This window comes from Polypterus senegalus, chromosome 6, assembly GCF_016835505.1.
Source record: "Polypterus senegalus isolate Bchr_013 chromosome 6, ASM1683550v1, whole genome shotgun sequence".
NCBI classification, from domain to species: domain Eukaryota; kingdom Metazoa; phylum Chordata; class Cladistia; order Polypteriformes; family Polypteridae; genus Polypterus; species Polypterus senegalus.
This window is the reverse complement of record NC_053159.1, coordinates 38887445-38904889: the sequence shown is the minus strand read 5'-3', so window position 1 is coordinate 38904889 and position 17445 is coordinate 38887445. Positions and strand designations below refer to the sequence as shown.

Sequence of the window (17445 nt, the reverse complement as noted above, 5' to 3'; positions counted from 1 at the left end):
CCTCGCCGCACTTGAAACAGTATGGCAAGGCGGGCACCCTGTCTTTCGGTTTTGCCAGAGCTTCCGCAGCACGACGGGTGGGCTCAAGGGTAGTGACACGTCCCTGTCGGGCCCCACGAGCCGACCTCTCCGACCCCCCGAGTTGGGTTACCACCAGCTGGTGCTCTAAGACCTCCAGAAGACTGTTCATGTCTTTGTAAGGGTGTCTTCGGACCTGCTGGGCGAGATAGTCCGGCATGGTGTTGACTAACCCCTCACAGGCTACCTGTTCGAGCACCTGGCGAGCCTGGTTGACATCTGGCCTTAGCCAGCACCCGAGGTTGCCCCAGAACTCAAACGCCTGAGCTCTAGCCGGGCGGTCGGGATCAAATTTCCAGTGCCGCCATTCCCTCATCTGCTGGCCCGAAGCTATGCCGTAGCGCTTAAAGATCTTGGCCTTCAGGCGGTCATAATTGGTGGCTTCCTCCTGTCCTTCAAGTACGGTGCCAGTATGGGCGCCCATTCCACCCTCGACTAATGGTTCCAAGAGGCAGTCCTCTCGAAAACCGACATAAACAACTCGATATCCTCCAACTCGGAGAGCATGATGATAGGAGGTGGTGGAGGTTGTGCAGGCTCCAGTTTACCGCTTCTGCCGCTGGCAACCATCTCTTGGTCTCCGCCAGCTCCACCCTCGTGGCTGCCTAATCCAGCTTGACAGCCTGGAGCTCGTTCGCCAGGGTGGTTAACAACGTATTTAGATCTTGCCCTTCTGACATTCTTCGGGCTTCTATCCTGCCGACTACGCCACTGTAAGAAATGACTAACAGTCTAAAGGTTTGGGGTTTTTGGCCCCGTATACTGTAAAGCAAAAAGGTCAGTATTCTTTTTTCCAAAATACAACAGACACATGATGGTTGTCAAACGGACAATTTATAGGGGGGGACCGGAAGTGAAGCGATGAGATGCTGGGAAAAATCGTGGTGGATGGGAAAATGACGTCATCAGGAAGGGACCAGAGGGTAGAAAGGGACTCGGAAGTGGCTGGTTTCCTTAGGCGTCCAGGTAAAGTCACAGTGGAGGTGCTTTGTTTTTTCTGAGGCCGTTGTCCCCTGGCATGACTTGTCGCAGTGCGCGTCAGGTCCTTAAGCTGATATGTGTGTGTGTGTGTGTGTGTGTATATATATATATATATATATATATATATATATATATACTGCTCAAAAATTAAAGGAACACTTTGAAAACACATCAGATCTCAATGGGAAAAAGAAATCCTCCTGGATATCTATACTGATATAGACTGGGTAATGTGTTAGGAACGAAAGGATGCCACATCGTTTGATGGAAATGAAAATGATCAACCTACAGAGCCCTGAATTCAAAGACGCCCCAAAAATCAATTATGTGGCAGGCTAGTCCATTTTGCCAAAATTTAATTGCAGCAACTCAAAATTGTACGCAGCACTTTGTATGGCCCCTGTGTTCTTGTATACATGCCTGACAACATCGGTGCATGCTTCTAATGAGATGACAGATGGTGTTGTGGGGATCTCCTCCCAGATCTGGACCAGGGCATCACTGAGCTCCTGGACAGTCTGAGGTGCAACCTGGTGGCATTGGATGGACCAAAACATAATGTCCCAGAGGTGTTCTATTGGATTTAGGTCAGGAAAGTGTGGTGGCCAGTCAATGGTATCAATTCCTTCATCCTCCAGGAACTGCCTGCATACTCTCACCACATGAGGCCAGGAATTGTCGTGCACCAGGAGCCACTGTACCAGCATAGGGTCTGACAATGGGTCCAAGGATTTCATCCTGATACCTAATGGCAGCCAAGGTGCCTTTGTCAAGCCTGTAGCGGTCTGTGTGACCCTCCATGGATATGCCTCCCCAGACAATCATTAACCCACCACCAAACTGCTCATGCTGAATGATGTTACAGGCAGCATAATGTTCTCCATGGCTTCTCCAGACCCTTTCACTTCTGTCACGTGCTCAGGGTGAACCTGCTCTCATCTGTAAAAAGCACAGGGCACCAGTGGTGCATCTGCCAATTCTGGTATTCTATGGTGAATGCCAATCGAGCTGCATGCTGCTGGGCAGTGAGCTCAGGGCCCATTAGAGGACATGGGGCCCTTGGGTCACCCTCATGAAGTCTTTCTGGTTGTTTGGTCAGAGACATTCACACCAGTGGCCTGCTGGAGGTCATTTTGTAGGGCTCTGGCAGTGCTCATCCTGTTCCTCCTTGCCCAAAGGAGCAGATACTGGTCCTGCTGATGGGTTATGGACCTTCTATGGCCCTCTCCAGCTCTCCTAGAGTAACTGCTTGTCTCCTAGAATCTCCTCCATGCCCTTGAGACTGTGCAGGGAGACACAGCAAACCTTCTGGCAATGACACGTATTGATGTGCCATCCTGGAGAAGTTGGACTACCTGTGCAACCTCTGTAGGGTCCAGGTATCGCCTCATGCTACCAGTAGTGACACTGACTGTAGCCAAATGCAAAACTAGTGAAGAAACAGTCAGAAAAGATGAGGAGGAGAAAACGTCAGTGGCCTCCACCTGTTAAACCATTCCTGTTTTGGGGTCATCTCATTGTTGCCCCTCTAGTGCACCTGTTGTTAATTTCATTAACACCACAGCAGCTGAAACTGATTAACAACCCCTCTGCTACTTAACTGACCAGATTAATATCCCATAAGTTTCATTGACTTTATGCTATACTCTGATTAAAAGTGTTCCTTTAATTCTTTTGAGCAGTATATATATATATATATATATATATATATATATATATATACATACAGTCATAGTCGAAATTATCTGCACCCCTGGAATTCTCCCAGAAAATTGTTGCAATTACAAATGTTTTGGTATACGCATGTTTTATTTCCTTTATGTGCATTGAAACAACACAAAAAAACAGAAAAAAAGCCAAATCTGGGATAATTTCACACAAAACTCAAAAACCGGGCTGGACAAAATTATTGACACCCTCAACTTAATATTAGGTTGCACGCCTTTGGAAAAAATAACTGAAATCAAGCGCTTCCTATAACCATCAACAAGCTTGTTACACTTCTCAACTGGAATTTCTGACCACTCTTCTTTTGCAAACTGCTCAAGGTCTCTCACATCTGAAGGGCGCCTTCTCCTAACAGCAATTTTGAGGTCTCTCCATAAGTGTTCAATCGGATTTAGATCCGGACTCATTGCTGGCCACTTCAGAACTCTCCAGCGCTTTGTCTTCAGCCATTTCTGAGTGCTTTTAGAGGTATGTTTGGGTTCATTGTCCTGCTGGAACACCCATGACCTCTGACGCAGACCCAGCTTTCTGACACTGGGCCCTGCATTGCGCCCCAATATCTTTTGGTAGTTTTCAGATTTTATGATGCCTTGCACACAGTCAAGGCATCCAGTGCCAGAGGCAGCAAAACATGACTGTAGGTACTGTGTTCTTTTCTTCATAGGCCTCATTCCATTTTCTGTAAACAGTAGAATGATGAGCTGTACCAAAAAGCTCCACCTTGGTCTCATCTGTCCACAAGACCAAACCAGGCACTGTTCATCACTTGTCCAATACAGTCCCCACAGTGAAGCATGGCAGTGGCAGCATCATGCTGTGGGGGTGTTTTTTAGCTGCAGGGACAGGACGACTGGTTGCAATCGAAGGAAAGATGAATGCGACCAGGTACAGGGATATCCTGGACAAAAACCTTCTCCAGAGTGCTAAGGACCTCAGACTGGGCCGAAGGTTTACCTTCCAACAAGACAATGACCCTAAGCACACAGCTAAAATAACGAAGGAGTGGCTTCACAACAACTCTGTGACTGTTCTTGAATGGCTCAGCCAGAGCCCTGACTTAAACCTAATTGAGCATCTCTGGAGAGACCTAAAAATGGCTGTCCACCAACATTTACCATCCAACCTGACAGAACTGGAGAGGATGTGCAAGGAGGAATGGCAGAGGATCCCCAAATCCAGGTGTGAAAAACTTGTTGCATCTTTCCCAAGAAGACTCATGGCTGTATTAGCTCAAAAGGGTGCTTCTACTAAATACTCAATCAATCAATCAATCAACATTTATTTATATAGCACATATTCATACAAAAAAATGTAGCTCAAAGTGCTTTACAAAATGAATAGAAAAATAGAAGACACAATAAAAGATAAACTTAAGTCAACACTAATTAACATAGAATAAGAGTAAGGTCCGATGGCCAGGGTGGACAGAAAAAACAAAAAAAAACTCCAAAGGCTGGAGAAAAAAATAAAATCTGTAGGGGTTCCAGACCAAGAGACCGCCCAGTCCCCTCTGGGCAATCTACCTAACATAAATCAAATAGTCCTCTTTGTATTTAGGGTTTTCATGGAAGGACCTGATGATGATGGTCACATAGACTTCTGGCTTTCAGTCCATCAATGTTGGTGCATCATGATGCTTTGAGTAGGTGGTGGTGGCGCAGGCCGCCACCACAAAGAAACCGGAAAAAGAAACAGAAGAGAGAGTAGGGGTCAGTGTGGATTTTGGAGCCACTGTGAATAATTATTATGAAGAATTGAACATACAGAGTATCAGGATTAAGTTAAAGTGAAGTTATAAAAAGGCCATGTTAAAGTAATGTGTTTTCAGCAGTGTTTTAAAGTGCTCTACTGTATTTGCCTGGCGAATTCCTATTGGCAGGCTATTCCAGATTTTGGGTGCATAACAGCAGAAGGCCGCCTCACCACTTCTTTTAAGTTTAGCTTTTGGAATTCTAAGGAGACACTCATTTGAAGATCTAAGGTTACGATTTGGAACATAACGTGTCAGGCATTCCGATATATAAGATGGAGCGAGATTATTTAAGGCTTTATAAACCATAAGCAGTATTTTAAAGTCAATCCTGAATGACACAGGTAACCAGTGTAGTGACATCAAAACTGGAGAAATGTGTTCGGATTTTCTTTTCCTAGTTAGGATTCTAGCAGCTGCATTCTGCACTCGTTGCAAATGATTTATGTCTTTTTTGGGTAGTCCTGAGAGGAGTGCGTTACAGTAATAATCTACTGAAAACAAAAGCGTGAATTAATTTCTCCGCATCTTTCAATGATATAAGAGGTCTAACTTTAGCTATGTTTCTTAAGTGAAAAAATGCTATAACAAAGAGTGAAAAATTGAAGGGGGTCTGAATACTTTCCGTACCCACTGTATATGAATGCATTTACTCTGGAAAAATAAACAGTTGTGCAGAAAATCACATGGGACAGATGATTTTATGCTGCAGCCGAAGTGTTGTTTTTTTACTTAATAAATTTATATAAAGAAATCTTTTGTCAGGTGTGCTGTTTGTTATACAATAAGCTTCCCCTAGAAGGAAGAAGTGTAATTAAAATGGGGAGGACTCATTGTCAGCTGAACCTGTCATTCAAGGGAGCCACACAGATATTTTTTAATATGTTGTATTTTCTTCATAAATTACATTACAGCAAACAAGCTGGAGGCTGGACTTAGAATGTTAAATTTTATTAAGATGAAATCTGACACTACATGTCATGGTTCCTTAAACAGCTAGATATAATAAATATTTTGTTTGCAGATACAAGACTCTTTGCTCTTTTCCACATTTGGGACACTGGCTACCCTGCCTGGACAGCTCCTGATGAAGACCACCCTCGTTGGACCTACCATCAAGGGGCACTCTCTATGAAGGTCACAAGGAAGGGGCAGATGATCAGTGGATTGGAAGCAGATTGGCTGGAGCTCACTACATCATACTACAAGAAAGGCTGGTCCTTAATTGACTCATTTGTGTACTGGGAAACCAGGAAGGGTGAGTGAGCAGCTTTGTTTTGGGATTGTTTTTCGCCCATCATTGTCAGTAGACGCTAAAAGTTTTCTTATGTGTACCTTTAGTTTTCAAAAAGAAATCCATCCAGTCTTTCAGTTTAGACAGACTATTCATTTTTGGTCTGTCATGCTCCAGCCTGCGCAATACAAGCTTATGTTAAGTGGGTCTGAGGGCATTGAGTGAGTTCATTTGTGCTTATTGCTTGTCCATATAAAAACCTGAAATGTTATGTTTAGGAATGCTAATTAGTTCAAAGAAATATATTTCAGATGGTGATATGTACATTAAAACAGTGAGGGGGAAATAAATTGACCATTTGGTACTCTGTGTCTTTTTGTCTGTGCTTGGATTTTCATCAGTCAGCTGCAGATTTTGTGGATCCTCCATATTTTAAACTACTGAATGAGGTTGACATCATTCTTGATATGCTTTGCACTTAGTGAGAGCTGCTGCTTCTAACAGTTAACATTCTGTAGTGGCAGTTTCTTCAGCTCTTGGTACATGTTTGAAAATCAAGACATCTTGAATAGTATCAAGACTGCCATTATATTTCAAAGGACTCCAGGGACAGCATTAAACACAGAAAGCATTTTGCATAATGCAAACTAAATTGAGTGACAGAAGTGGGCAGCTGTGGTCAGATTGCATGGTGGTTGCCAGGGCTGTTCAGGCTCTCTGTAAGAAGAGTAAATTAATATGACAGATAATTCTAATATGGTGGTGGTTTCTACTTATCCTACGTCCTTAAATTGTTTAATTATGTCTGTTATAAATGTTGACAGGAGTCTTAGCTGATAATCAGTTGGCCTTCTAGTTATTTAGAAAGGGCAGAGCACTTGATCCCTGGCGACTATAATCTTAAACAGCTCTGAAGCAACAAATACTTTGGCATTTATTCAGTGTCCAGCCTGATAGGATGTTAAGAAGAGGTAATCTGTCTGTGTTTGTGTGTATCTGTCTGTCTGTCTCTCATATGTCTTAGATTTAATTAATGTGAGTGGTGAGAAGCACCAAGACTTTCTGAGACAGTGCTTGTTTTGTCTAGCTATATGTTTGTTTCTTGCCAGGTTTAGTCTAACAAATCCTTATTATAGATGTAAAGACCTGCTTGATCTCAAAATTAATTTTAATAGTTCTGTTACAAGTAACTTTCTGCATACTCTGGAGGATATAGTGAGAAAATCATGGTCTCACAAGGGTTGTCATCAGGCTGGGAAAGCATCGTTACTGATTACTTGTCCAGCCTATTTGCTATCCTATATATTCCTATCTAAAGAAGCAACCATATAATCTGGCATTTTCCACATTGTACACAAAGCAGACAGACAACATTTACCCATCACTGCAGACAATTTTGTTTCAGATTTTTGCATAATGATTATTATAGAAACCTGGCTCCTTTTTATCAGGTACTGCTCTGACAATGTCATGGTTGATAAACCTATTTAGGCATTTGCTAAATAGAAGTCTTGGATGACACATGAAGTCCAGATACTCCTCAGAGAAAATAACATTGCATTCAGTTCAGGCAATCGGTCTCTCTGTAGTACTGCCAGACTCAATCGGAAGCAATTCTCATTGTCTCAACGGAGCTACTAATACCATGAAAGATTCTTCACTTGCTGGACTTGTCTTGTTTGGCCTACTGTCTTCTGGCAGGTGTTTAAGGTCAATAAACACTCAAACAAACAAAATAAAGTTAAAGTTTTTTCCCCCCAGTGGCCATATGTAAATTCATTTTTGATTCAAAGTGTGTGAATCAGCAATGGAGGGCTGAAGACTGTGGATGAGGGGCTACAAGCTTGCTTTGCTGTCAAGAGATTTTATCTCCTTTGTTAAAGCAGGACCAACATCATGTTCTGCTCCAATGAAGCAGTAATGACATGAGGTTTCTGTAAGATCTTACATGTACTTGCAGTAGCTTAATATAACAGCATCTCCATAAATTTTTTTATCAAATATTACACTGTCTTATTGTATCAGGCTAACTATTCCTCCTTGCAAAATTGCTTAAGTTGTGTGTTGCTAGCAGGTAAGTGGCAGTCAAAGCCATTTTTAGGTCTCGCCACAAATGTTTTTCATTTTCATATTTTTAAGCAATGCCATTGTTGCTCTGTGCTTTGGGTCATTGTCCTTTTGAGACAAATTTCCAGTTTAAGCTTTCTGATAGAGAGGAGCAGTTTATTCTCCAAGATATGTCGGTGTTGTACTGCATTCATCTTGCCAACACACCTGACCAAAATGCCATTTAAACTCCCTTCCTCAGCAAGATGGACAGTTTGCTTTAAGTGTAAGGTCTCTCATGCTTGTGCAACTTGATCACATTTAGAAAGACTTGGACTTTTACCTTTGTTTTCATTTGATATACTTTGTTAATCTCCAAGGAGAATTCGTCTTTTCACATAATGTCCATTGATCTTCCACTTTTACAGTCCAGCATTACTTGTTTAAATGATAATATGGATGAAAATGTGATATGTTTTTATTTTGTGTCATTTTTCCCAGGGGAGCCGGTACCTCGCTCTCTAGAGGGTCTGTTTGTGTATGAAGAAGGCCGAGGCTGTAATGAGCCAACTCAGGGCAATGACACCATTGTAGTGGAGCAGTGGACTGTCATTGAGGTAAGTAAGTCCAAACAGAAAAGAAAAAAAAACATTTAAATAATAACTAATAATAGCTTTATTTATATAGCTCCTTATCATATATATATTTACAACTCAAGGTACTTTCTACAGATTAATCAATAAAAACAGATATTCCACATTTACTTGGATTATTATCATTAATTAGTCAGTCAGTCAGTCAGTCAGTCATTATCCAACCTATTGTCCTAACACAGGGTCACGGGGGTCTGCTGGAGCCAATCCCAGCCAGCACAGGGCACAAGGCAGGAACAAATCCCAGACAGGGTGCCAGCCCACCACAGGACACACACACACACACACACACCAAGCACACACTAGGGACAATTTAAGATCGTCAATGCACCTAACCTGCATGTCTTTGGACTGTGGGAGTAAACTTATCATTAATTAATACTATGATAATTTCAAATAAATGTAAGTAAGCTAAATACAAAATAATTCAGGTATTGTTAAACAAAATGTATCCACTAAAATGCAAAACAAACCTTCACTCTTATCAGAAAAAGGTTTTCTAATTACAATATTTATACATTAAGGTGGACAATAGAACAACCAGATCTGACTAATATATATAAATGTAAATATATACAATATATATCTACATCTTGCATATATGTACATTGCACCCCATTGAGTAGAAACAGAGTAATGTTTTTAAAGATAATGAAAAGATACAAAAGCAAATAAAATGGTCCAAAGCGGTTTCCATTGATTAAGGATGTAAACAGAGTTCTTGATTCCTGAATGTGATTGTTTGACCTGCTGACACACAGGAGCGGAAAACAAAAAACTTCTACAATGGGCCATGGGAGAAAAATAAACTGAAGGGCCACAGTTGTAAGACAAATCAAATAGTTAGGTTTGGAATTTATAGCGAGGTCATTTAAAGCCATGTAGTGGTCACATACAAACCAGATACTGTTTTTACTTATTAAACTTTTGTTTTTGTATTCAGATAGTTATGTTTTGTCAATTTATTTATACTGCTTGTCAATTTATATTTATTGATTTTTGTTGCAGGAATATATCTGTTATCCAGTATTAAAGCTGATGGTGCCTGTTGTGTTTGCAGGGTTCCGAGGTGAAGACGGATTACGGCCCATTGATACACACCCTGGCAGAGTTTGGTTGGTTGCTCACATCTGTGCTTCCCACGCCCATCATCCGGCATGACAGGTACAAGTGTAATGTGATTGGTCCATCGTGTCCCAGCCTTCTTAGAAATACAAGGCTGTTCATACTGCCATGGGGGGCTTCTTTGTAGTCACAACCAAAAGCCTCAAAGCATTTGTAAGAGTTTGGTTCAGTCCTTTGGGGGTGATGATATATACCTCTACACCATTCATCCATTTTTCTTCTGTCAGAGGTTTGATAGTCTAATGCCTCTGAAGGTTTATCATCTGTGTTTCCTCTCACCTTTATCGCATTTTAGGCCATGATTGACATTAGTATCATTGACATCACAATAAATGCAGATTAAACTGTACACAAATTTAACACGTAATGTATGAAATGGGCGTAACAAGTCCAATTTGATTGTATAACTTATGATGGTGAAGCATCCACATGGCATCTCAGGCTTCAATAATTCTGAAGAAAGTTCTAACATATGGAGTTACTGGGTTCATTATTTGACACAAGCTTGGTATGAACAAAGGGAGACCCAAATGTCACTAAGGAGTGAGTAATAAGCAGAAAACAGCAGTCTTGTAGTCTCACTTTTCCTTCTTTCACATATTGTTAGTCCATTGTTGTCTTTATTTCTACTAGTAAACTGTCACTCTAGCTTGCCTCCCAAACTCTAGGATCATTGTGTTACTTTGGCCTTTAATTCCTGTTCTAGTCTTCCTTGCAGAAGATGCCCCACAATCGCCACGCCAGTGGGCTTTCTGCGCTACACAAAGGCAAGGCTGCTGGCTGACAGTGACATCTAGTGTTTCCTGAGAGAATTACATCCTAGAGATAAATGATAAGTTTGATATTTTTCAAGTAGAAGTTATTTCTTCACAAACATGGTATACAGTATATGCATTTCCTATATAAAATTGTGCTGTAAAGGTAAGCATTTTCTTGAAATAAAAAAAATCCCTTGCCCTCAATGGAGCTTTACAGTGGAGTGGGGCATGAGGTTCCACTGGAAAATAGAAGCCTAAAAACTTGAAAGTTTTGATACAAGACAACATGCCCCCCTTTTTTTCCAAATTATGTTTGTGACAGCAAAAGGAAATAATCATTTTATCACATATTCCTCCTACTGTTTTTTGTGGTAGGGAAACATTTTCTGTTTGCTTGTGTGAGTTCTCACAAAAAGAAGAGAATCAAAAAACAAACCACATGGCACAAAATTTTGCTGTTTGGTCTTTCAAGAGGATTTTTTCCCTGGAAAAAATAGTTTCTGCCCAATCAATGAAGTTCCCAACACACCTATAAAGGTGTTTGTTACTGCAGGTTTACTTACACAACAAAATGAGCTGGAGGATGAAAGAAAGCAGTCAATCGTCTCCTGATAATCGTCTCCAATAAATATTTAATTTATTAATAATTCAGACACTAACAAACAGTTTCCTCTCCGGCTCTCGTTCCAGCTACCTCAGCTGGTCACTGCTGGGACACTTGGAACTGTCCTGCTCCCCTGACTAGAGCATTAGGTCACTCCTACTCTGTCTATTCTTCAACAAGAGTGACCCACTCTGGAACGACATTCTTCTCTTTCCTTCATTGGGCCATCCAAACATCTTGCCTTCAGTCCTCTGCTCTGACACAATCACCCAATTCTGTACTTTTTCTTGTCTCTGGTGTTCCTTTTCCTTACATCTCTCCATTCTCCACTAAAACCCCTTTTATCCTTGTGAGTGTAAGTGTTTTCCTTTACAACACACAGAGTGTCAATGAAGAATGGCTGTGCTGATCACACCCACATGTGAACAAACAATTGGCCAATTTCCCCAGTAAACACCCTGCAGTTGCACAGCTTTCTGCCAACTTGCTCCTGAGTTGCACTGTTTTTAAAAACCTTGCAACACCCCTGACCCCTGAGACGCTGCTTCACAGTTACACAAAGCTTATATACAATGTATATGTGTGTATGTGTGTGTGTGTATATATATATATATATATATATATATATATATATATATATATATATATATATATATATATACTCAGCAAAAAGAAACGCCCTCTGACTTTCAACTGTTTTTACTTTCAGTAAACTTAATGTGTAAATATTTGTATGAACACTAAAAGAGTCAACACCATAAAACTAAAAATGTTTCACAATGTGTCCCTGAATGAAGGGAGGCTCAAAATCAAAAGTACCAGTCAGTATCTGGTGTGGCCACCAGCTGCTTGAAGTACTGCAGTGCATCTCCTCCTCATGGACTGGGCCAGATTTGTCAGTTCTTGCTGTGAGATGTTACCCCACTCTTCCACCAAGGCACCTGTAAGTTCCTGGACATTTCTGGGAGGAATGGCCCTAGTCCTCACCCTGCGATCCAACAGGTCCCAGACGTGCTCAATTCCTTCGACGATAAACACGAATCCGTCCATTACCCCTGGTAAGACAAAACCGTGACTCATCAGTGAAGAGCACTTTTTGCCACTCCTGTCTGGTCCAGTGAAGGTGGGTTTGTGCCCATAGGCGGCGTTGTTGCTGGTGATGTCTGGTAAGGACCTGCCTTACAACAGGCCTACAAGCCCTCAGTCCAGCCTCTCTCAGCCTATTGCGGACAGTCTGAGCACTGATGGAGGGATTGTGTGTTCCTGGTGTGACTCGGGCAGTTGTTGTGGCCATCCTGTACCTATCACGCAGGTGTGATATTCGGATGTACCGATCCTGTGCAGGTGTTGTTACACGTGGTCTTCCACTGCGAGGATGTCTTAGGCGTCTCACAGTGCGGACATGGCAATTTATTGCCCTAGCCACATCAGCAGTCCTCATGCCTCCCTGCAGCATGCCTAATGCACGTTCACGCAGATGAGCAGGGACCCTGGGCATCTTTCACAGTCGGTAGACAAGTCTCTTTAGTGTCCTGCGTTTTTAGAACTGTGACCTTAAATGTCTACTTTCTGAGAGCTGTTAAGGTCTTAACGACCATTCCACAGGTGCATGTTAATTAATTGATTAGGGTTAATTGAACATGCATGGAAAACATTGTTTAAACCCTTTACAATGAAGATCTGTAAAGTTATTTGGATTTTTAAAACATTATTGTTGAAATACACAGTCCTGAAAAGGGACGTTTCTTTTTTGCTGAGTATATATATATATATATATATATATATATATATATATATATATATATATATATATATATATATATACTGCTCAAAAGAATTAAAGGAACACTTTTAATCAGAGTATAGCATAAAGTCAATGAAACTTATGGGATATTAATCTGGTCAGTTAAGTAGCAGAGGGGTTGTTAATCAGTTTCAGCTGCTGTGGTGTTAATGAAATTAACAACAGATGCACTAGAGGGGCAACAATGAGATGACCCCAAAACAGGAATGGTTTAACAGGTGGAGGCCACTGACATTTTTCCCTCCTCATCTTTTCTGACTGTTTCTTCACTAGTTTTGCATTTGGCTACAGTCAGTGTCACTACTGGTAGCATGAGGCGATACCTGGACCCTACAGAGGTTGCACAGGTAGTCCAACTTCTCCAGGATGGCACATCAATATGTGTCATTGCCAGAAGGTTTGCTGTGTCTCCCTGCACAGTCTCAAGGGCATGGAGGAGATTCTAGGAGACAAGCAGTTACTCTAGGAGAGCTGGAGAGGGCCATAGAAGGTCCATAACCCATCAGCAGGACCAGTATCTGCTCCTTTGGGCAAGGAGGAACAGGATGAGCACTGCCAGAGCCCTACAAAATGACCTCCAGCAGGCCACTGGTGTGAATGTCTCTGACCAAACAACCAGAAAGACTTCATGAGGGTGACCCAAGGGCCCCATGTCCTCTAATGGGCCCTGAGCTCACTGCCCAGCAGCATGCAGCTCGATTGGCATTCGCCATAGAATACCAGAATTGGCAGATGCACCACTGGTGCCCTGTGCTTTTACAGATGAGAGCAGGTTCACCCTGAGCATGTGACAGAAGTGAAAGGGTCTGGAGAAGCCATGGAGAACATTATGCTGCCTGTAACATCATTCAGCATGAGCAGTTTGGTGGTGGGTTAATGATTGTCTGGGGAGGCATATCCATGGAGGGTCACACAGACCGCTACAGGCTTGACAAAGGCACCTTGGCTGCCATTAGGTATCAGGATGAAATCCTTGGACCCATTGTCAGACCCTATGCTGGTACAGTGGCTCCTGGTGCACGACAGTTCCTGGCCTCATGTGGTGAGAGTATGCAGGCAGTTCCTGGAGGATGAAGGAATTGATACCATTGACTGGCCACCACACTTTCCTGACCTAAATCCAATAGAACACCTCTGGGACATTATGTTTTGGTCCATCCAATGCCACCAGGTTGCACCTCAGACTGTCCAGGAGCTCAGTGATGCCCTGGTCCAGATCTGGGAGGAGATCCCCACAACACCATCTGTCATCTCATTAGAAGCATGCACCGATGTTGTCAGGCATGTATACAAGAACACAGGGGCCATACAAAGTGCTGCGTACAATTTTGAGTTGCTGCAATTAAATTTTGGCAAAATGGACTAGCCTGCCACATAATTTTTCACTCTGATTTTTGGGGCGTCTTTGAATTCAGGGCTCTGTAGGTTGATCATTTTCATTTCCATCAAACGATGTGGCATCCTTTCGTTCCTAACACATTACCCAGTCTATATCAGTATAGATATCCAGGAGGATTTCTTTTTCCCATTGAGATCTGATGTGTTTTCAAAGTGTTCCTTTAATTTTTTTTGAGCAGTTTATATATATATATATATATATATATGTGTGTATATATATATATATATATATATATATGTATATGTATGAATAAATAAGCACTTGCAGAATGCTTTGTAGTGCAGAAACCAGTTGGACCACTCTGATATGTTTCATTCTGCTGCCTTTTCAGTGATGGAAACCTGTGCACCAAACAGGTGGTGTTTTTGCAGAGGCCAGTGGGAGGCAGCTCTTCTGAGCCCAGGCCATTGAGGCAAGAGGTAAGATGGATGTCTTTGTGCTAACTCTGTGCAGGCCCAATCAGCGGTTTTAGCATGCTTAACGGCACCAGATGATTACTGACATGCTGTATGGAGCCCCTAGGAAAGCATCTATCCTCCCGGACTTTTTCATATGTCACTGTGTTGTGTTACTTCTATAACAGCAAAAATGAGAACAACCTTCTTACAATAAAAATGAATCAATTGACTGATTCTAAGTATTCATATTCATTTATTCAATAGCTAGCAAGGCCACCTCTGGCACAAACTATAGCCTTGTGTATTTAAGGGAAAGTCTCTGCCAGCCTTATCTATTAGTCTCTGCAAAGTTACTAGAGCACCTTCTGGCCTGAGTGGTGACTGGTGAAGATTTTTAGTATACATTTTCAGTTCAACCGTTAATGAAGTCTCACTGCCATTTTTGTTTTTTAACCCCTGACAGTGTGGTCTTGGCTGGATATTTTAGGTAATTTTGCCACAGGTTTTGTTCCAACACTTTTCTGTAGGTTCTGCTTTTTTTCCATCACCCTCATGCAGAGGAACAACTCCACAGGATGGGCTTCTAGCAATACAATACAATTTATTTTTGTATAGCCCGAAATCACACAAGGAGTGCCACAATGGGCTTTAACAGGCCCTGCCTTTTGACAGCCCCCCAGCCTTGACTCTCTAAGAAAACAAGGAAAAACTCCCAAAATAAACATTGTAGGGAAAAAATGGAAGAAACCTTGGGAAAGGCAGTTCAAAGAGAGACCCCTTTCCAGGTAGGTTGGGCGTGCAGTGGGTGTCAAAAAAAGGGGGTCAATACAATACACAGAACAACACAGGCAAACCCCAATACACTATAATAATGCAATAGAAGTATTACAAGTAGAGAGCAGAATTCAACAGTAGATAATATTACATATTATGATTTGGATTTGTTCAGAGTCTTGGAGACCTCGGCCATCAAGCTGCCTCCCCTTATTGGCCATTCCACAACTGAGTCAGCGCTGGGCTAGCCAATCTGATGAAAGGACCCCTCTACCTGACGATTCCTGCGATCCTCCATCCGAGATGACTTTACTTTAGGCAGGTGGGCAGTGGAACCAAGTGCCACACCTGAGTACTGAGTAGAGAAATGGAATAGGTGTGGGTTTATTAACAAATTATAACTATCATGTTACTTATGTTTTAGTGCTAATGACTAACAACAGAGATGCAGTCTGCACAGTTAATCTGCAGCTCAAGTCAGGAGTTGTGAGACTTCACCAGGATTTGAAAGCTGAGACTAAAGGAGCACTTCTTATAGTAGCAGGCAGACCATTAAACAATTTAGGGGCCCTGTAACTAAAAGTACAACCTCCCACTGTTATTTTATTAATCCTTGGAATCATAAACAGACCGGCATCTTGAGATCTTAATGTGCACTCTGGTTTGTAAGGCATGATAAATTCAGACAAGTAAACCGGACCTTGGCCATTTATGGCTTTATAGGTTAAAGGATTTTGAAATCTGCCCTAAACTTAACTGGGAGCCAGTGTAAGGATTTAAGAACTGGAGTTATGTGTTCATATTTTCTTGTTCTTGTAATAATTCTTGCAGCAGCATTTTGGATTAACTGGAAATTATATAAAGAAAAGTTTGGACATCCAGTGAACACCAAATTGCAGTAATCAATCCTACTAGAAATAAATGCATGAATTAATTTCTCAGAATCCCACTTATTTAGAAAGCGTCTTAATTTCCAGACATTTTTAAGATGGAAGAAACATGATTTGGATAACTTTATAATATGCGCTTTAAATGACATATTAGAGTCAAAGATAACTCCTTGATTGCGGGCTGATTCAGTAAAATTAATTGTGATTCCAGCCAAGGTTATAATAGTTTTGCCTTTTTATATTAGTTTTTATTTCTATATTTTTTCTGACCTTACTTGGAAATTCAGTTTAGTTTTAGTTTTCCTTCATCGTATATTTTTAGTTTTTATTTCACAAAGACATTTCTATTTTATTTTTATACCTATCAGTTTCAGTTTTAGTAATTATGGCATGGAGCTCCTACGGAGTTTAGTTTTGTGTCACAATCAGACAGTTTGTTAGTAGAAGCTTTCTACACTACATGGTTTACTATCTGGTTTTGTTTTTGTCTGATAAAAACAAGCATAATCAAAACTAGATACAGAATATGAACAATTTTACACAATTGTAAAATTTTCAAAATACTTTCTCATGAACATCACAAGGGCTTAGGAAGAACAGGGCTCTTAGACTTGAATCAGTGTGCCGACCCCACTTGGCTGTATTGAGGGAAACAAAGAAAAACAAGCATGTAGTGTTAAGGTTAAGGGCAATATCAGGTGTATTGAGTTGTGAATATGAACTAAAAAAGATAAATTAATAAATGCAAAAACCCATTAGTATGTTTAGTTTTTCATCACTTGGCAGACTCTCTTCACTTACCTACCTTTGTTTGTATCGCTTCATTGTTAAAGGATGTTTTTAAAGCAAAAGTGATTGGTCAGCAACAATACGCTGATCTTGTATGATGACCCAGTCAGTCTTTCGATCAGTGCCATTTTATTTTCAAGAGCAGGGAGTGGTCTCCCCTCGACTTTCTTGTGTACTCAGATATGGGGATGGATATTTGAGGAGTAAACCACAAGAAAATGATTATATTTTTATATTATGTACATTAAAGAACCATTAACAACAAATCAAATCAAATTAATAATATATTGAACAATTATTATAAACATAAAGTTGAATAAATCAGACTCTGCAGCTGCATGAATTAAAAACAAAAATTGAGTATGTGTTCAGGTAAAGTACCACTTCCAGGTGATGGATTTGGCCCAAAAGTTAATACACATCGAGTTAGTTCT

The 17445-nt window shown here is 41.1% G+C and overlaps 1 protein-coding gene across 3 annotated transcripts in view; it reads left to right on the top strand.

Moving 5' to 3' along the window:
- The window catches only part of rftn2 (raftlin family member 2), a 336974-nt gene that overhangs the window by 305985 nt on the left and 13544 nt on the right, over window positions 1–17445 (top strand). For all 3 annotated transcript variants that reach the window (XM_039755878.1, XM_039755880.1, XM_039755879.1), the window contains exons 12-15: window positions 5562–5795; window positions 8319–8434; window positions 9531–9634; window positions 14492–14579. In XM_039755878.1, the coding sequence (XP_039611812.1) occupies window positions 5562–5795; window positions 8319–8434; window positions 9531–9634; window positions 14492–14579 (542 nt within the window). The remainder of the gene's footprint in view (window positions 1–5561; window positions 5796–8318; window positions 8435–9530; window positions 9635–14491; window positions 14580–17445) is intronic.